This window comes from Thermobia domestica, chromosome 2, assembly GCF_964235325.1.
Source record: "Thermobia domestica chromosome 2, izTheDome1.hap1.1, whole genome shotgun sequence".
NCBI lineage: Eukaryota > Metazoa > Arthropoda > Insecta > Zygentoma > Lepismatidae > Thermobia > Thermobia domestica.
In genome coordinates this window covers 385,595,405-385,617,118 of record NC_137455.1, presented here as the reverse complement: position 1 = coordinate 385,617,118, position 21,714 = coordinate 385,595,405, and the positions used below count along the sequence as shown (strand labels likewise).

Sequence of the window (21,714 nt, the reverse complement as noted above, 5' to 3'; positions counted from 1 at the left end):
CGTCTTAATGCTCAATGCTTTATAAAATGTTGAATGACTCTAAGTAATGGTTCTATTCCGTGAACCAACTACAACACTTGAACTCTTTTGGTAAACAGTTCCAAAAGATATGCATTATGTAAAGTACCTGTTCCTTGTGGGTCACCGGAAACGCTCGGAGAACAAATCCGTAAGGAAGGAAGAAGTTACCGGAGCATTTCTCATCCATGGAAGTTGCTCCGAGTGTGAATTTGTATAAACTCCCTTTTTCCACTCCCCTCCTTCTGATGTGTATGCTACGGAGGTATGAGAGAGAAGGAGAGGGGAGGCTTTGGAGAGTTTTTGTGCGACTGCCTCTGCTGAATATGTGAAAGGAAGTATAAAAAGATTCTGGAGATATCTTCACTTCGCAGTTTCAACAAAGGTTTTGTGCCTGTGTGTTATACCTCCAGGATTTATAGGAATCCTCAATATGATACCACGAAGAAGACTGCAGGTGAGGTTCGAAGTATGGACTGCAACGCGGAAGAGGCGATTCACTGGTTATTCTTATACATCAAGTGCTTTTTTTTTTCATCATCGTTGTGTTTGTTTATAGTCATTGACCTTACTATAGACTAAATCTGGTGTACTTAGTTCAGAGGTCGAACCCAGATTTAAACATAGAAATTAGTGTACCGTCAATTAAAAACGCCAATTTTAGAATAAACACAGATACTGGTTGGAGAAATATAGTTCATGTTGACAATATCAATATTTTTTTTCAGGGATTGAACCCTGATCTTTCGGATGCCAGATGCTTGTTGTACCATTGAGTTACCAGTAATACGTCAGTGTTTCCTGTGTATTATATTCCTCGGCCACAAACTAACTAAAACAAGCATTTCATAGCTTCATGGAGGCAGTGTCATCCAATTTTCGGAATATCTCATATGGAGATGTTTAGAGTATTTCTTAAGTAACCAGTGATTTATTTTAAATTACAAATTTTACTTTTTTTTTTTTTTACATTTCTCACTGATTATTATTATTATTATTATTATTATTATGTTAATATAAAATAAATAAATTAAAACACTGGATATTTAAATTCTGATCTCACAAGGAATTGTCCTCGGTCTTTCTGATAATTCTCATTATCTGTAAAAGGAAAAGGCTGTTACTGTTAGGGGTGAGTGTCACTGTTAGGAGAAAATAGATAATAAATATAATATATTACGTCACACATATTTTTACACATACACCATATAAATATATAAATATTCTATTCAAGTAGAATTAAAACTACCAGTTTATTATTGGCAATGAATGAGATGCATTTTAGAGACATTAAAAATTAGTTTTTATCAAAAACTACGCATGAGAATGTATCGTCGAGTACTTAATTCAGTCAGCTGAATATTATATATCGATTGATTATACGTGTCTAATCTTTGAATAATATTATTGTTAACAGAAGTTAGTGTTAATAAGATATTCTTAGCTGTGTCTCATTAATGATAGAGCAATCTATCATCCTTGATGATATAATAAAACGCCGCTCACGCCAAGTGAACTTTGTGGTGGACAAACATCGTGTGCGTGGGTTTCCTCGGGGTTCTCCAGTTTTCTCCCCCTTTCTCCATTCCACCATTTCACTCATTTGTCATCATCGCCGTCTCCTTTAGCCTACCCGGCATAACCGTGGGACGTAAAACTCAAAGATTTCGTTTCGTTTCATTTCATAATGAAAGGCTCCATGAGAGGATATACCTCAGCATCAATTTGATCTCAACAGATGGAACATTTATTGTATAACATACTTTTTCGATTTACAAAAGAACTCTTTTTCTCGAAAACTTCGCATGAGGATTTACAGTCACTCATATAATTTTGTTCAGCGTAATTAACTATCGATTGATATGTTTCACCTTCGAACAAAACTTTTCTTTCGTTAAATGCTAATATTGTAGAAATTTACAATCAGTGGCGGAATTACACGTGAGTAGACACTGGATCTGTGGAAGAAGGAGAATCGTTACCAAAATGAGGATAGAATGGAAAATGGTTGTCGTAAATGTAATCTCACTTTCTCAGTTCTTTATTTTACTTGTACTACTTGCTTTGAAATTATTAATTTGAAGTTACTTGTTCAGAAATGTACTATTTTAATATTATTGAAGGAAGTGGACAAATTACAATAGTTGGTTACATTTATATATATATTGAAATGCTAGATTTATACGTTTCCGGTCAAAAAAAGTTTATATGTTTGTGGCTATTCTTTTCGACAATGAGATTTCGAAAACCGCAAATGCTAGAAAGGTGCCGTTTTCGCTGGTCGATCCCAAATTTTGTGTAGATTTGCCAATCCCATTCAAATTTTCAAAAAATAAAAAAAAACTTGTTTTTACCTTTCTATTTCACATTTTAAGCGTTGTTTCGATCCTATTCGTTTAATATTGCCACTAGGACGTTAAGGTCGATGCCCTTTTGAAAGGCAACCAGTAGAGGATCTACGTATAGCAGGTTGATGGACATTCAGGCGTTTTGTTTTCATCTGAATGACAAGACCTATTACAAGCTGGCAACTTCGAAGCCTTCTGGAACCACAATAAAGCATATTCGGATATGCATTTGGTATCACCTATTACTTATCCAAGTTTCCCACAAACTCAACCCAACATTCTATATATCAAAATACTATATTTATAACTTTGTCTATAGCAATTCACTCCCTTTTAAAGTATTCCTGTCCTTTACTTGTGTTCGTAAAGGGACTTGCACAGATATAGTGAGAAGTGGGAAGGAGATTCACGCCCATATTAGAACTGTGCGCTGTGTAGGCGTAAATAGCGCAGGTTCAGCTAGTAAAATTTAAACACGCTTCTTTTAAAGCCTGCAACAAGCTTTGATATTGTTCTGTGATGATATGGAGTTGTGGAATAGTTTTCCCAAGACCACAGACATTCCCAGATAAACAACTTACATTTAGGCAGTGATAAACAGAATGCAAGTACATTAACAGAATTGCCCTACAGATGGCACCACTTTAAAACAACTATATCATAATGAATTCTATGATATTATTAGTGCATAATGAAAAATAAAATGTGAAGATGGGACATCTATCAATTGATAGATATCACTCACCTGAACAAAATGATACAGGTGAGTGTAAATTCTAATGCGTCGTTTTTGAGAAGAAGTATTTTGTGCAAACCTACAAAAATGATGCCATGAGATAAATAAGCTACCCGTTAAGATGAAACTCATACCCTCGTCTAATTTTCCATTATGCCATCAACAAAAGAGCACTACAAAGTACACAGTACCGATAGTCACATAAAATTGTGTTTGTTGTTCAATTATGTTGGACACATCAATCGAACCAGGCTCACAGCGAAGAGTGAGCCCATCCTACGTCCAACTTAAAGCTCTCCATTAAACTTTCACTTATTGGTTTAGATAAATATATGTTCAAAAAATAAGCAGTCTAAAATGAAAGTGAACTCAAATTATCACTCACCCCACGTAAAGAAAAGATACCGCGTCCCTATTACCTCCTAGCATTCTGGAAATTGTAACAGTTTATCTTAGCACATGTCTCACAATAACATGTGTTCATTACGTTTCACAGAATAAATTTCTGAAATTAGATAAATTATTTTGACTTACCTTGTGTATAAACCAGCGTTTAAAATCCCTATCACTGCGAAATTAAAATACAGCTAAATTTACAGTAATTATGTGATATCTTTAAATATATAAAAGATAATCGAAATGTGAAACAAGAGCGCCCTAGACAAAATTATTTTGCATGAGGTACCGTTATCACAAGTAACCTAGCGGCTTTCCGTTTTCAGCCCTTCAAAAACGCGAAAATAAATGCTGATTTTCTAAATGGCTGGAAATCGAAAGCAGATAAATGATTCATGATAACGGTATCTCACGCAAAATAATATTGTCTAGGGAGCTCTTGTTCCAGTTTTCGATTATCTTTTATTTATTTGAAGGTATCACATTATTACTGTAAAATTAGCGGTATTTTAATTTCGCAGTGATGAGGCCTCTTAACTAGTAATTATATCTATTATTATTTGGCTTATCCCAACGGTGAGGGTTCCGATCGGAGACAATCTTAGTCGTCTCCAGGTTCTAGTCAACTTGCACCAAATTCTGTAGAATGAAAAATATTTTTAAAAAATCTATTATAGTCTATTATACTCCAGCGCAAGGACCAAATGGGAGCACTCGGTCTAATTGACTCAAGACCTGCTCTACCTAATAGTAATATACATACTCCCAGGTATACTCATGTCCAAAATGATTGTCGCCCTGCTCTACCTAATAGTAATATACATACTCCCAGGTATACTCATGTCCAAAATGATTGTCGCATATCTATAACTGTCTTATTGTAAGAATATAATTTGATAATGATTTTGCAGGGTACTTTTAATACTGATACTATGTATATAATCGGGAAATGTATATTTGTGGTAAATTTCATAGGAAAATAATTATAAATATGAAAATTAGAATGAGTAAAACGAAATGTTGCTAAATGGACAAGAAAGTTTTATTTTCATTTTATTGTTCTTATTTACTGCTCTTTTGACATCAAATATGCCACATACATGTATTTGCGGATTATACACATACTAACATTATAAGAAATATCGGGTGAATTCGTTATCAAATTATATTCCTACAACAACACATTTATAGACGTGCGACAATAATTTTGGACATGAGTGTACATACTTGTTACGTCGGTTCTTTTGGGTATAGGATTGGAAAAATATTTTATTTCGTTTTATTTTCAATTCAATCTTTCTCTCTTTCTAATTTCTGATCATTGCAAATCATATTTCTGTACGCAGAGAGTTTCAATCAATCAAATTACGAGGAGTAAATGGAAAGAAAACTTTCTCTCTTCCTTCTTTATGTCTAATTAGTAAAAGTGCCCGTTCTTCAGACGGGAGAATAAGGTTAATGCAAAAGAACTTAAATATTTAAAAGGTATGCAACTTGAAATACAGGGAAAACGGTTGGTTTATCTATCTCACAGGCAATACGGTTCACTTTATAATTTGTTTACCCCTTCAATCCCCTCTCGAGTACAAAATCGCTAAAACAGCTTCGTATGCGATTGGTTTTGACGAAGATAGAACTTTGTACAAAATGCGGTGACTCTACTTGTCTTCTTTCTATGCGAAAATTTGATGACAGACAGAAGATACACACATTTTCTTCTATATGATATTAACTTACTATAGAGGTAGCTTACCAAAACATCTTTACTCTAATATATTCTTGATTCCAAATTTCCCAAAACGCCTTCTGAAAAATGAAACCAAAACTTTTGTATAGTACTTGAACGCATGGGCGCTCGAATGGGGGCAGGGTGGAGCCTGGGCCCCCTCTGGCTCACGAAAATGTATACATAATAAAGCAAACCACGTATATTAAATGCCAGACGTAATATAGCAACCATGGAGATGTCCCCTAGAAAATTTTCTTCGAGTGCCATTACTCGAACGGTATTCTTCTTAAAACTGTTAAAATAGCGGACATTATGCTTCATCCAAAATAAATAAATAAATAAATAAATAAATAAATAAATAAATGAATGAATAAATAAATAAATAAATAAAAACACTTTTACGTCATAAATATATTTTTCGGTATAGCCCTAAAATGGCTGACATCATTAGCCGTTATTCTTCAGTTCGTAATACATTAATGCCATCTGTGCAAGCAATTCTATAAAATATTTGAAATCTGCGCCCCTCTATCTAAATAACAGTTATTTCTCTGGGAAAAGGATTCCATTTTGTTTGTAATTTATCGTCCCTTTTCATCACCGAGGATATATGACATGGACCTACTGCTTAGAACGGGCTCTCCGAGGCAAATATCATCACCTGGAATCAAACACAGAACCATGCGTACGGAATTAATTCATGCTAGCCATTTACCCACGAGAAGATTCTAGATTGGGCAAAAAAAAAAAAAAAAAAAAGATGTGGAATGGGCAACATAACCACCCGCCCCCAATCCTATAAACTTTGTCATGTGAGTTAATTTGTATTCCTTGGAGAGAATAACCAATGCAACAGTTACTCTAGAGAGACCCTTTCTATGTTGAAAAGAATTCAAAGAAACACAGTGTGACGTGAGAAGTGTATTGAAAATGATCTTGGACAAGTGGATCACGCTTTGCATTAAGTGAATGTGTTCTTATTTCTTTCCTCATTTTGGTCCTGGACTTTAGAATACTCTATATAATCCATCTGCTTTTTAATGTTTATAGGCCTTAAATAAAACAACAACAGGCAATTCCCATGAGAGATGAAGATTGTTAAACTAATAATAATAATAATAATAATAATAATAATAATAATAATAATAATAATAATAATAATAATAATAATAATAATAATAATAATAATAATAATAATAATAATAATAACTCATAAACTAAACTCTGAAACGAAGCTCCGGAGGACAGGGATGTAATGTCACTATATGTTAGTCTATTACTTCTTTCACTTAAGTATTTTCGCAATCGTCCTCAAGAGTGAGTGAATCCCATTGCCAACACCTGATTTTCCTCAACTATCACTTTTCCAAACTCAGGTCACTCCCAACACTGCTTGACTTCGGCGATCTCACGCAATCGCAAACAAAATTCTCTGGCATTATACTTTATGGAAGGTTCAGCAGCTAGGCTATATGAGACGTGGACCTACTGATTAACGTGAACTCCGAAGCACTTGAGCTCCTGCCGGGAATCGAACCCTCGTCTCCAAAGGCGCGTACGCTAACCGTTTAGCCACGAAGGAGCTCAGGCTTTTAGTTGAGTCCTATGTGGTTGACATATCAGCTTCCATCAGATTTATTTGTGGTTTTCTAGAAAGGATTTCGATTCCTCTTAATTAAACCAGCTATTCCAATTAACTCACGATGCTTGGTCAAGACAGAAATTATAAATCTAACCTTGAATTATGCGTACGCGGTAGTTGTGTTGTCTACGAGACGAGACGAGACGAGACGAGACGAGAAACTTCATGAGTCTTAGATCTTAAACATTCTTTTAGTATTACGTGATATAAAAGCAATATATCATAAAAACAATACATTGAAAAAGGGACAAAATCAATTCTTCAGACATTACCAAAATTGCTTCTGCACTAAAAATAGGAAAGGGGAAAGATAACCCTGATGGCCTCGATGGAAGCAACACCATCCTTAGTTCCTCTCTTTGTTTTCATGCATTCTCCATCAAATGCAAATGCAGAATGTCAGAGGAAAAGCCTGGCTAGCTGGAATCTATTTAACCCAATTGTACTTTTTCCGTAGCTAATCACTGACAGGACATTTTCCTTACATTAAAAAGCGCGACGATAGCAGCTTTAGTTTCAGGGGGCAAATGAAGGGCAGAGAAAGTATTATATATATTTTTTGTAGACCGAAAAGAACAGTTTAATGTTACATGTTACCTATGGTATGATGCACTGTAAGGCCATTGGATTCGACACTATGTTGTTTCAGACGAAAACAGTCGTTGAAAACAACAGTAATTAGTTTTAAGAAGAACCTGAATTTCTCAATCCTCACACGCGCCTTTGGCGTGGGAGACCCCAGTTCGATTCCCGACAGCAGCTCGTGTGCTTCGGATCCCACGTTAAGCTGTAAGCCCATGTCTATTATACCCTCGCTACTGAAAGGGACGCTAAACACAAAAATCAAATCAAACCAAATCAGCCGAACCAGATCATACTATTTGAAGGTTAGGAAGCAGTTAGGGGTCAAGCTTTGTAACCAGGGAAGAAGCGTACTGCCCCTCTTTGACCCTCTAGCATCATCACATTTGAAACCCCCCCCCCCATGCACTGAAATACTACTAAACTCTTTGTCCTCACGTAGGAGTTTTGCGCTTTAACATCGAACCAAATGTAGTCATAGCTCATTTGTTTGTTGCTTTTTTCAGCAGCGAGTCTATATAAGAGGTGGGCCTACAATTTAAAAGTGGACTCCGAACTATGGTAATACTTTCAAAATGTTAATTCTCTTCCACCGGGAATGAAGCCCGGGATCATGTTTAGATAAAGTACTTATTCGCCATTTTTATATAAATAGAATATGTCATGAGATTAGAATTACACATATATTGATAGGTTTACTATACTTCTTGGATATTATGACAATATGGCCTTGTGTCCATCTTGAATAAAGAAAAACACAGCTTTCTCACAAGGCTGGCTAGAATATTTATTATAAACAATAAACTAGAAAAGTAAGTAGAAAAGTAGACTTTTCTAGTTTATTTTTTTATAATAAATATTCTAGCCAGCCTTGTAAGAAAGCTGTGTTTTTCTTTATATATTTCTTGAGAACTCTGGTGTAGAGAACCAGAAGTACTAGCAATGGAAACTGTGTGTAAGCACATACTAATTAATTAATTAGATATACTCTCTAGCTAGTTGTAGCTTTACGTGAGCTGCAGTACCAGGAATGCATTTCAATAGGCGCTACATTAACTATAATTTGAAAAAAATATACATATTTAGAAGAAACAATCGTTAGAGCGATCGTCACCCACAAGCCACAGACACCTACTTACCCTTTGTTCTCTAAACAATATTCAAATTAATGTGCATTCTAAATCTTTCGTCTTATTACATTATAGTATCTGTCTCCGACACCATCACTTGAAGTTAGTCTGAAAGAAAAGCATCTTATTTTTACGATAACTTCCTGGCTTTTGTCTCCACAATGACATCAAAGAAAAAGGAAAAATGTATTTGTCATTGTTCGCTTTCGTTGAAATGTACCATTTCACCATAGCTACGATGAAAGTAGATAAAAACAACAATCATTATTCTATATTTTAAAAACTGCACTTTTCCTTTAAGAGAAGAAGAAGACAGCTCATCTTTCAGTATCTAGACTATTTTCTTTTACACTATGTTCTTTTCAAAGAAACAACAACTCATTTTTCTAAAACAAAAATCTTACAAACATTTTCATGGCGGAGAAACTCGTCTGCCAATAAAGCACATTTTAAAAACCAAAACTAAAAAGATACTTTCTTTTCTTTCTTCAACAAATTCATGATAATCAAGGAAACGAAAATGAAAACGAAAATATTTACGTTGCTTGAGGTAAGAAAAAGAAAACGAAAGTTGTAAAGAAACAAATTGATATAATTGGCGAGAGAATCTGCTACAGCAATGTCAAGTACACACGCAAAGGAAAGGGAAGAAACATAGTGTGAATTGAGGAGAGAGAAAAAAATTAACATTATTTGTTGGAAGCGTAGGAACGTGCATTTCGTATTTAAAATGTGACATTTTTCATTCAGTGGCCTCGTTTGAAAAAGTAAAATTTGTCACTTTGTTTGTTGGTTTTATTTTTGTAATTACAATGTAACCAACACAATGTGATAAAAGTGACATTAATTCAAGTACTTATTAAGCGATTGTAGATAAACAAAATTCTTCTTTCGCCCGGGTTCGATTCCCGGCGGGAGCTCATGTGGTTCGGATTCCACGTTAATCAGTAGGTTCACGTCTCATATAGCCTCGCTGCTGAACGGGACGTTAAACTCAAAATCAACTCAACTCAAAATTCTTCTTTCGTAGCCGACAGGTCCTGGGTTCGAATTTCGCGTCTGGTTAACCTAACTACCGGTATTAAAGTTTTTTTTTTTTTTTTTTTTTTTGCGAGTTTTCCCTCAGTTCTAATAGCGAAATACTGATGTGGGATCTATAAGTAGTTTCTAACCGACTTGTTTCTGATCTTTTCTTCCCACAGCCGCTGTTCATACATTCACTACCAGTTGTTTACACACTCACGGCATTTAAATTATATTACCTAAATGTGAACGTGAAATAAAAGCAAGGATAGGAATGGCGAAAGAAGCCTTTAGGAGGAAGAAAAGTCTGTTTTGTGGAATCTTGAACAAAGATTTGAGAAAAAGACTCATAAAATGCTACGTGTGGAATATTGTACTGTCAGAGTCAGAAACATGGACATTAAGCAAACACGATGAAAAACAACTGGAAGTTTTCGAAAAGTGGGTGTGAAGAAGAATGGAGAGGATTAGTTGGATCGAGTGGAAAACGAATGAGAGGGTGTTAGAAATGATGGGGGAGAGAATAACAATTTTAGATCTCATTAAGAAGAGGAAGAGAAACAGGTTGGTAAGAAGGAACTGTATTTGAGGGACGTACTTGAGGGTATGGTGGCAGGAAAAATAGGGAGGGGCGAAGGAGACTATTAATGGACGATATCGAAACAGAAAAAATCATAGTGAAGACTAAGAAGTTAGCGGGGGACCATGGAGCATGGAAGTTTCTCAGTTGCAGCAAGTGACCTGCCAATACCTATGATGACGATGGTGACCTAAATTTCGTATCGGCATTGAATTGCATTGTTAGGAATTGCACCTAGTTCAGAAACAAATACATTGTGTCTCAGGTATAATTTTCTTCACAGTTCAGTTCAAGCGAAAACTACTATAATAATTTGGTGTGTAAAATAGTAACTTTCAAAATATAATAATAATAATAAATATAATAATAATAATAATAATAATAATAATAATAATAATAATAATAATAATAATAATAATAATAATAATAATAATAAATAGTTTATTTCTGTCATGAACAGCCTAACGGCAAAAACACAGAACCTTATCAGGCAAAAATAAACACATATTGCATACAATGTAACCTACCTACAGAAAAAAAACTTAATGATAAAATAAAATAGTATTGGATTAATAATTCATTGTCAAATTAATATCAAATATTTTAGTCACAAAATAGATACACCGTTAAAAACACTACAAATAATATTTGTCGAATTCTAAAATGTATGCTTCTGTACTGATAAAAAAAATAATTAAACTAAATTAAAAGAATTGATCATTCTTCTTAAAATTACAGATTATAGATTCAAAGGAACTAATATTGATCCATTTTTCGTATTTTACGTTGGTACCCTTATACCTATATTAGGCAAGTAATATTAATAATAATAATAATAATAATAATAATAATAATAATAATAATAATAATAATAATAATAATAATAATAATAATAATAATAATAATACATAAAATAACTTCAAAAATGTTTTTGCATGAAAGCATAGAATAAATTACATATACGGAAGTTATGCTACCTAAAAAAAAAGACACACAAGACATTTCAAGACGCATAGAATATCACCACAGTGATTTAAGATCTTAGTGACAACTTTACAGAGAAATTCGAGTTGCATTGTGTTAGTACATTAATTGAGCTGCCTGTTCTAAAAGAGTAATTATAATAATTGTTTTATGTGTCTGTTGTATGATTAGAATACTGATCCACAAACCAACTTTTGTACGAAACAGTCATTTTGTATCCGTTATCTTTTGCTTGTGAAGACCTGAAGACCCTGAGTTGCATTAATGTGACATCTTATCAACATAGCGTGACTAATCTCCTTGGAATAATAAAAAAAGGCGCTGAAGTAAGCAAGCATAAAACGCTGAATGGAGCCATCTTGAGTCAATGTGTTGTACAAGCGGAAGTCTTTATTTACATATCACTAACAAGGCAAGAATATCGTTTGTTCACAAATCTCATTCTTTTGTTTACTTTCACCGTTGTTCATCAATTCTATTCTGAAAGGAAAACCACATTAGACACAAGGTAACAGAGAAAGGATAGAGGAAAAATGGAAATGAAACAATTTTAGCCATAATACGTCTTTGTTACAACGAAATAATCCCATTTGGTCCAAGGATGAGATATAAATAATTATTGATACAATATTTGATAAAACACTATTGCGTGTTCAGATTAAGAATACAAGGACTTTTATGTATATAACACGGAACATTTCTTCTGCTCTTGTCTTCTATACTGTTCTTTTGTTGGCGCACGCAGATATCCCACTTGGAACTGGTAAAATTGGGGAGCATCATCAAAACAATTGTCTAGCAGGGCCGGCTCTACCGTATGTACAACATGTGCACTTGCAGGAGGTGGGAAGTGTCGAGGGGCGCTAAAATCTGTCAACTATATTATTTAAAATAAATATTTCTTGTTGGAAACAGACTTTATGATGATGGCAGTTAAATTTACTAAGTTGACCTTCGACTTACATACTACATTCATAAATCATGTTTAGGTCGCATTAGTTTTAAGGTCACATGCACAGTGCTAAAGCAAATGGTCAAACAAATTCTAGCATGAATTGCTTGATCGTTGTCAAATACAAGAACTCAATTCTCGAACAGCAGCAAAATCTGTTTCGTTAAGTTAGTTATCACAGTTTTTATATGAAAACTAGTGTTGTCTTTGTCACAAACAAGTTCCTTATCATTGAAGGTGGAAGCAAATGTCTTTTTAATTTTTTACCAGATGTAGAAGGAAAATCAAGAAATAAAGATAAAAGTGATAGTTGCAGTGGAATTGCAAACTGATTTATTGGGATTGAAGCTCGATATCGAATTCTATAAAAAGGATTACCATCTTTCTTCTGCAGATGTGATTGCTTTATCTTTCACTAGCATAATAGATTATTATTTAAAGAAAGAAAAAATACACAAGGAGATTATATTTGTAGTGTTTAGGCCTTCCTGAGTGCGAGTGCTGTTTCTCTTCTCATCGTTGTTCATGATGACGTAGCATACTTAAAATCGTGGCTTTTAAGATTTGTTCTTTCTGGAGAAGGGGTGGCAAAATGATGCCATTGCACGGAGCGGCAAATTACCTGGGCCGGCCCTATTGTCCAGTGTAGTCTTGTAATAACTTGTGACTCTTGAACTCCCTAGAGATTTATAACATTCCTCCAAACTTAGATCCGAAAGACAATAATGCCTGTACACAGTTACGTGACATACATATCTGCAATCTTATATGCCATTTAAACGATTACTTCTGTATTACAATTGCATAGTAATGTACTACTATGCTCACAAATGACTTACATGTTTCTCTGCATACATAAATGAGTTCCTTAATGATTACTATTTACCTTCCTTCTTATTTTATTGTAAAATTTTTAATAAAAAGTTCCTTATTTTTTTTTAAAATCTGCGTCGTTGTTTTAAATTTAATATCCCAGCTTATGTTCTAGTTAAGAACTAATGGAAAGTTAGTCCCTCATGAAACTGATGAATTTACAGTAGGAAATCGCTGTACATGATGTAAACAAAAAGTCAAGGGAAAGTTTTGCTGTGTAATTCTGACACGAAATGGAATAAAAAGTTATAACATGTTTGGATTTTGTTTTTAAAATGCATGAAACGTGGGATAAAAAATATATTGACTAGTGGGAAAATGGAAATGATCTGCAAACGGTATAGAATCATAAAAACAAACGAATGTAATCAGAAGAAAAATGCTAGTTTATTCAATTCATCCTTGCCAAAAGTAATAGTATTATGGAAATGAATGCCGAAACCTGGCGAGAAATTTTCGCTATGATTATTAAAAACGCAGAACGATCTAATTTCAGTAACCAGTATCTTTGAACAATATTAATTATTCCTTATAATAACTATATATTACATTGCATCACATCTCTAGTTATTTTCGGATCAAAAGATCTCAATCAAAAATTTTCTTGTAAGCCTTATATCTGGAGAACTACATACAGTGTAGCCAAACCCAAACTATCACTTAGCTCAGTATGATGTACTTATTCCGTAGAAAATACGATAACTCGATTTAGGGGCTGTTCAAAAATTTTGTAGCCCCTGATCCAAAAGCTAATTATTGGCAAGATCGCAATCTTTTGATCCATTTTTTAAAAAATCATTTCTAAAATTCTTGTTTAAGTTTGTTGCTAGTCAGGTGGTATACCATTATTATGTTTAGTGCAAACGTGTAATTGTTGTGTGATTTTGGAGAAAAGAATCTTAGCAGTTCCATTATTTATATTTGAATAATTAAAATGAATTTAAATATAACACTTGACGTTGTTAGACTTTACTCTGTACATAAAGAAGAGAGATAACAGATGAAAGTAATCTATGGTAAGTGGCGTATTTAGGAAGGGCTCCCGAGCTTAAGCTCCCCCCCCCGAAAATCTTACTTACTATAGTAAAATATATGAAATATCTTGCAGAATTTTCACATTTTCAGGCAAAGCCCCCCCCCCGAAAGTTAGCATAGCCCCCCGAAACAAAATAGTAAATACGCCACTGTCTATGAAAGAAAAAGTGGGAGGATGTTATGTGACAACACTCACACAATGTGATGGAAGAGAAGGCCACATAATCTGGAATCGCAATACGACTCCTTGCATCAGAAATTATCACTTGTTTATGTTTATTTTTATAACTCGAAGAAGGACTACAGCAGATGATTGACAAAATGCTTGACGCTGGGAGTCTATATGGAATGGAAATCAACATCGAAATATCGATAGTGATGAGGAACGCACCCTTACGGGTCAGAGTAGAACAAAGAGAACTTGAGGAGGTCGATAATTTCAAGTATCTGGGAAGTATTTTGATGAGAGACGCTTATTGTACCAAAAACATCATGTCAAGAATTGCCATAGCCAAAGAAACATTCAACAAGAAAAGATCACTCTTAACTAGCAGGCTCAATAAGGAAAATGTTGGTCAAGTGCTGTATATGGAGTATTGGACCTTATGATTCAGACTTGAACATTTCGGAATTTAAAGAAGAAATATTTAGAGAGCTTCGAAATGTGGTGTTGGAGGAAGATGGACAAGATAAAATGAACACAGAGTAAAAACGAGGACGTTTAAAAACGGATAGGAGAGAAGAGGATACTTTTAGCCAGAATTCTTGGACACATCTTGCGAAGAAATTGTTTTCTTCATACCGCTGTAGAAGGAAAGATGGATGGAAAGCGAGGAATAAGAAGAAGAAGAACACAAGTGATCAATGATTGGAAAATTAGGAAAAAAAAAATATTGGGAGTTAAAAGAGGAAGCTGAAGGTGGAAAAACGTGGAAGAAGCGTTTCCAGTCCTAAAACTAAAGTTATATATATATATATATATATATATATATATATATATATATATATATATATATATATATATATATATATATATATATATATATATATATATATTATATATATACTTTCATTAGTCCCAGGACTTGCCAACAGGCAGAATAGTTAATAATAATAATAATACTAATGATGTGTATTTTTAGAAGAGGATATTGCAGCAAAATATCTTATTTTATTTTATTTTTTTTAATGGCAAGCAATTCCTTTAGTTTTACGAAATTTCGTTGAGGTTGATTGTCCGCATCATAGTTTCGTAGGATGAAAATCTCAAATGAAATAATTCAGTTTTACGTCCCAGCTTTATGCCTCTCAAGGTAAAGAAGACGGATGACTAATTAAAGGGAATTATTATGAAAAAATCGGTGGAATGAGTATGTGGGAGGCAATGAGAGAACCTCCAAGTAAACCCATAGAAACACAAACTAACCAGGGACTCCTCATACAAGAGAATTTTATATATATTTGACTCTTTTACTGAAACGCTATTTTCTTTAGTTAAACGTTTTTCGCAACTTCTTGCAATACAATGGAGAAAGGTTTAACTACGTGTAAAGTTGGTTTTCTCATTTTGACGGAAGACGCTGTTCCGGAAGAAGGTAAAAGGACTAAGTGAATTCACTTTCCAAATAATTTAGCTCTTATCAACAATGTCTAAACGAAACAAAAATTCTTTACCGGACAACATTAACACATATAAAGACAAATAAAATATTAACTGAGAATTATATTTGCGCCGTCTTTATTCTTTAATTTATTTGTAATTGGGGATTATTTCTTTCTGTTTTCCCTGAAATGATCAAAAATTTTAAAGATTGGATTTTACTAATTCCTTCTTCGAATCTAATTAAATTTTATTATATACTTATATTTTAATACTTAATAATCGAACTTATTAAATAATTTAAGTAATATTACATTTATATACTAGCTACGGTATAATGGAAATTCATTTTGATTTGATCTTATTTGTTAGTTTAGCGTCTCTTTCAGCAGCAAGGCTATAAGAGAGGTGGACCTACACCTTAACTTGGGATCTGAAGCACATGAGCTCGCACCAGGAATCGAACCCCGGTTCCCCATACAAAAGGCACGTACGCTAACCGCTTAGCCATGAAGGAGCTTGAAATTCACTTTGAACCAGTAAAGCTCATTCAACCACACCTGAAGAAGAAATCATGATTAAAATGATGAAGCACATGATTAAAATACGGTACCAGTTCATTTCAAAGAAAACAGAAAAGTAATTCTGCATAAACTCTTCTAAAGACACTAAAGAAGAGCACGCGAAAATTACGTGTATATGATATAGGTACCCACTGTTAAAGTCACCGTTATCCGTTAAAACGTTAATAGACTGATTTTATTTAGGAAGTCGGCCGAGATAACCGTATGTATTGCAAAATCAAAATTCCCTTACATATATAAAATAAGTCTATAGATACTCACCGTTACCTGTGAAGATGTAACGGATTGAGTCCGTTAACGAACTTGGCCGAGATAATTGCAATAAGAAAATCTACTTATCCTTGTATTATAGGCAACCAACGTATCTTTCCTATTCTGCAGGTTGCATAGAAGCTAGAAAATGTTATGGATTTTAAACAAGATATGAATAGGCATCATTAACCGTTAAGATGTTAACGGATTGACTTCATTAACAAACTCAGTCGAGATAGCTGTAGTCAGGGGTAAAAGCGAATCTGAAAAGATAGAGGGACGAATGACGTCACACCGTCCTCCGTGCCTATCTTTTCCTATTGTAGTCTTTTAAGGAATTGGAGGGACGCCATAGATATTTTTTTGGAAGTGGGGTAACGGCGTCCTCCCGCTTTCGTCCTTACTTTTACTTCTTGGGTGTAGTAAGAAAAGCCACATATCCTTTTATTATAGGCAACCAACGTTTCTTTAATGATGTGCAGGTTGCATAGAAGCTAGGGAATATTTAGCTAGGGAATAATGGATAACGGTGACTATCCATCTCCCTTTTAATAGATTTTAAAGGGTGATGGATAGCCACCGTTAACCGTTAAGATGTTAGCGGATTGACTCCATTAAGATACTCCGTCAAGATAATCCCTCTACCTATCTATTGCAAAAAAAGATAATTTAAATATTCGCATCTGTTCAAAAGTTATCGTGCGGAGTGACAGACGGACGTACGTACTAACAACACAATCTTAGAATTAGAAGTCTCACTGAGTGATCCTAATAAATATAACATATGTAGTCAACAGCGTTAATATGACAGTGACAGGTACTGTATTTTGAAATTAATTCAGTGCACAGCAACACAAATTACAAACACGTGGAAGAAGCTTTAAGTGAGCGTGTGTCTTTCACTTGTAAATATTCAATAAGCGATCAATCCTAATGCTTGTACTTCTTTCTTTGCCAAATGCAATTACTCGTCTCGTGACACAGAAAGTGAAATGCTCAATTGTCAGTCTTCTTCTTCTTCTTCTTTTTTTTTTAATTCCTTTCCTTCTCTGTAAGCGTTCTCAAAACGGCGTCGAAGAATACAATTGCATTATTCATGCCTTATGGATCTCTTTTTCTAAACTTGCAACATATTCTTATTACGTTCAGTTGTTATGATTCTGACCAGGGCTAAAAGTGAGGGAGAATGAGAGTGGACGCCTTTCCCCCACTTCCTAAAAAAATCAATGGTCAAAGATAGACACGGGGACGGCATGACGTCATGAGTCCTCATACCTTTTCAGTTCCACTTTTATCCCTGAATCTGACATTACTTGTTTCTATATTGATAAGTTGATCATTTCCAATATCAAAGGAATTAGACCTCCAGCATTGAAAATTTCTGCGTCATACTACTGCGCAGAGGCGGCCTTAGTAGTATGCGGGGCCCCGGGCGGGGGGGGGGGGGGTTCCGTAGGCGAACCCCCCCTCTCCGAAGCCAGGAAATTTTTGAGGGGCTAAGGGGTTCTTATGGCATGGGCGTCGATATAACTTACGACATTAATTATTCGGAAACATTTTACATGCATGCAAGATCAACAAACTAGAACACATAATAAAACTATCACTGACTTACGAAGCAGCTGCTTTCACGGTCACAGACGGAAGTCCACTTTTCTGGCTTTTCGCTGTGCAAAATCGTTCATAAGGTCCTCGTAGTCCATTGTTGAAGCAACTTCCTTTTCGATGGACAAAATAGCTAAACCGCACAATCTGCTTTGCGACATTGTTGATCGTAGATAGTTTTTGATAAGTTTCAACTTCGAAAAGCTTCTTTCCGCGCTGGAAATTGTCACAGGAATTGTCAACATAATTCTGTATGCAATAACGATGTTGGAAAATGAATCTCGAATGGGCCAAACGTACTGAAGACACTCTTGGGCGGCATTGATGTTATCAGGAAGCATTTCTCGAAAAATCTTCAATTCTGCGCACAAGTCAATTCCATCCAAATCGCGTGAATCTTCTGCGTGTAACATATTGTCCAAACCCATGCAGCACTTTAACAAATAATCGAAGTTCGATGACCGCAAACCCTTCAAGCTGTATAGAAATCCAAAGATTGAAGCATACTCTTCCAGTTGTTCGAATCTTTTTTCCTTTGAGGTAAGTGCTTGATCCACTATCCATAAGAAATATCCTGTTCCGAAGGACTCCTCCGGAGAAGATGTTTCTTCGTCGTTACCCTCACAATCGAATTGTTTTTTCTTGCATCTGACTCTTCGTTCCTTGAATTTCTGAGCTAAGTTCATTTCGGACGCAATTTCCTTTGCTGCGATCATAGCATCGGAGAATCCGGTTTCCCGGTACTTTCTCAAGAAAGTAACAAGGCCTTTGATTTGCTGTATTGCCACATCGAGCTGCATGTCAGCTGATTGCAAAGTTTTGCTAACAGCATTCACAGCAAATAAAATGTCATACCACATGATTAAGCTCAGAATAAACTCGAAGCTTTCGAGCTCATAATTTGCAAGACATTCGGCTTCACTTTTTACCAGCGGATCATTGGCGGTATCTGCGATAGTCAACAGTGCCTCCCTGACATCTTTCGTCTGATAACGCAGCGCTTTCACACTTTCCAGGCGGCACTCCCACCGCGTTTCTGAAAGTGATTTTGTAGTCATGAAAGGCACGGTTTCTTCCAAAATTTTACACCTTTCAGCCGAGGCAGCAAAGCATTCATATATTCTTTGTATGGCACCAAAAAACGTCACTGCTTGGGAGTTGCCTTTAGCCATGTCTCCTAAAACAAGGTTCAAATTATGGCAGCCACACGGAGTGTAAAATGTTCGACTGTTCATGCGAAGAATGTGCGCTTGAACTCCTTGGTGTTTTCCCTTCATGTTCGCACCATTGTCGTACCCCTGGCCACGACAATCGGCGATGTCCAGACCGAGGTTCGCCAGTGCGGCAAGAAGAGCTTCAGACAACCCCTTTCCTGTTGCGTTGTCCACATCCAGAAATTCGATGAAGTGCTCCACCACCTTCACTTCCGGATCTGATACGTCCACAAAACGCAATATTAGGGACATCTGCTCTTTGTGGCCAACATCAGGCGTGCAGTCAAGGATGACCGCAAAATATTTAGCAAGTTTCACTTTATCAATAATTTTCCCCTTTATTTCTGACGCCATCAGGTCGATAACCTCGTTTTAGATCCTATGCCCGAGGTAATGGTTGTGAGCCTCGTCGTTCTTAATTCGGCGGAGATGTTCTTGCATGGTTGGATCGAATTTGGCCAGCATCTTAACTAAGCCTAAAAACTGACCATTGTTCGGCGCATAAAGTTTCTCCGTTCTCCCACGAAATGCGTTGTTGTTTTCGGCAAGGTACTGTACAATCGCTAGAATTCTTGTTAACACTGCGCGCCAATGCAGCTTTTCTTTTCTAATTCGTTCTAGCATCATATTATCTACTGCGCTACCATTGGACATTCTCCGAGCTAATTCCAACCACGCTGTCATGCACTTAACGTGATTTACAGAAACTTCGTGGTGCTGAAGTTTATCGCCAAGATGCTTCCAGTCGCAGCAGCCTTCGTTTGTTAACTGGCCTCTAGTAGCTGTCGTGCCAAACAACTTACAAGGAAAGCAAAATATTCTGTCTCTGATCTTCGAATAACTTAGCCATCGCCTATCCACTGTTTCTCCGTTCGGCATCCTCCGTGTAAAGAAATTGTTCGAAAAATGTCTGTTACCTTCGTCCTTTGGGTATTCACAGTCACTTAGCCTGATTGGACCCTTCTCCACTAACATGTCACACACTTCACTGTTAATATGTTTCCAATTACCTGGATCGTATATGTCCTCGAACAGTGTGCTCGTCGTTTGAAGAGTGTCAGAAGTATGCAGAGGAATGGTCGCGCTTTCACAGGAGAGGTCACTTTCTGGGTCTGTTGCAACAACGTTGTCCCCAGAGAATTGCACCAAGTTTTCATTGTTGCTTGTGGGACAACAGGGCGTAAAAACAGTTTTGTTGCCGGCTAGTTTGTTTTCTTCGTCGGACGCAAAACTTGGTATCACAACCTGATCTGTCGCATCACACCGGTCGCTCACAGTCACAGACAAATCATCATCCGTATTCTCAAGTTTTTGGTGTTGATCCTCTGATTTTACCGCTACAACAAACTTGTCCAAAGATCCCTTTTGCTTCTGAATGAAATCTTCTTTATATTTCCGTTTCTTGGCTTTCGCAGCCCCACTTTCGTATTTACGGAATTTGTCTCTGTCTTTGCCACTCATGATGGTCACTTATTCTTTGCCCAATAAACGAATAATCGGAAGACACTCACGCAATAATCATAATATTACGTATCCACATCTCACTACGACTGTGCGGTCCGAATTCCGAAGCCAAACTGAGGTGCTACACAAGGCGTGCAATAGGAGCTATTTCTTGGAAGCGATGACTCAGAGGTGTCCGTAGCAATAGGACCACTCTTCTGACCCAAAAGCAACAAACAACATGACTCCTCACTCTATTTCGACAACAAAGAAAAGTTGAGATAAGGCCATTTAGAGTCACGTGCATGGTACGTATAAGCGTCGCCTTGTTTACTGAACCATTGTTAATCCGAAACTCAAGGGCGTAATTATTACGGTACTTTAAAACCAAAAATATCATGTTAAACGCTTTCATAGTAATGGTGTAGATTTCGGGAATTTAAGGCTTCTAAAAGTAAAATATTGAGTAAGAAGTTCTGGTTTATGAAAACTGGTTTCCGAAGAAATCCACCACACCGTATTATTGGCCAAAGTATTCACTTAACTCTAAGCTACGGTACATTAGAATGTTGCAGAGGCCCCGTATATTTGAGCTGACTGTGACAAGAGAATATCCTATCGCGGGGCCTGGGGCGGATGCCCCAGTCGCCACCCCCAAAGGCCGCCTCTGCTACTGCGTTTAGGTAACAAATAAATAATACAAGTACATTTTTGGATTTGTTGTTGGAATCATGTAAAAATTGGGGAAATAACTGTATAAACGGCAGGGGCGAATCCAGGACCGACATCTGGGGGGGAGGCGGTGGGTTGTCATACTGCTACTTTTAAGGGCTCCAAACTTTGGGATGGGTTTTATTTATATATATAAAATAAGAAAGTTTCCTCTTCTGGGGGGCGATCGCCCGGATCACCCCCCCTGAATCCGCCCCTGATAAACGGTAACTATCTGATAGAACTTCCATTGCATGATTGCATGAGAAAATTTCCT

At 36.0% G+C, this 21,714-nt stretch overlaps 1 protein-coding gene across 1 annotated transcript in view; it reads left to right on the top strand.

The window, feature by feature from the left end:
* The first annotated feature begins 301 nt into the window (after positions 1-301).
* The window catches only part of LOC145678891 (uncharacterized), a 41,947-nt gene continuing 20,534 nt past the window's right edge, over positions 302-21,714 (top strand). The window contains exon 1 of the mRNA XM_081749472.1: positions 302-475. Within this exon, the coding sequence (XP_081605598.1) occupies positions 452-475 (24 nt within the window). The 5' untranslated portion in view covers positions 302-451. The remainder of the gene's footprint in view (positions 476-21,714) is intronic.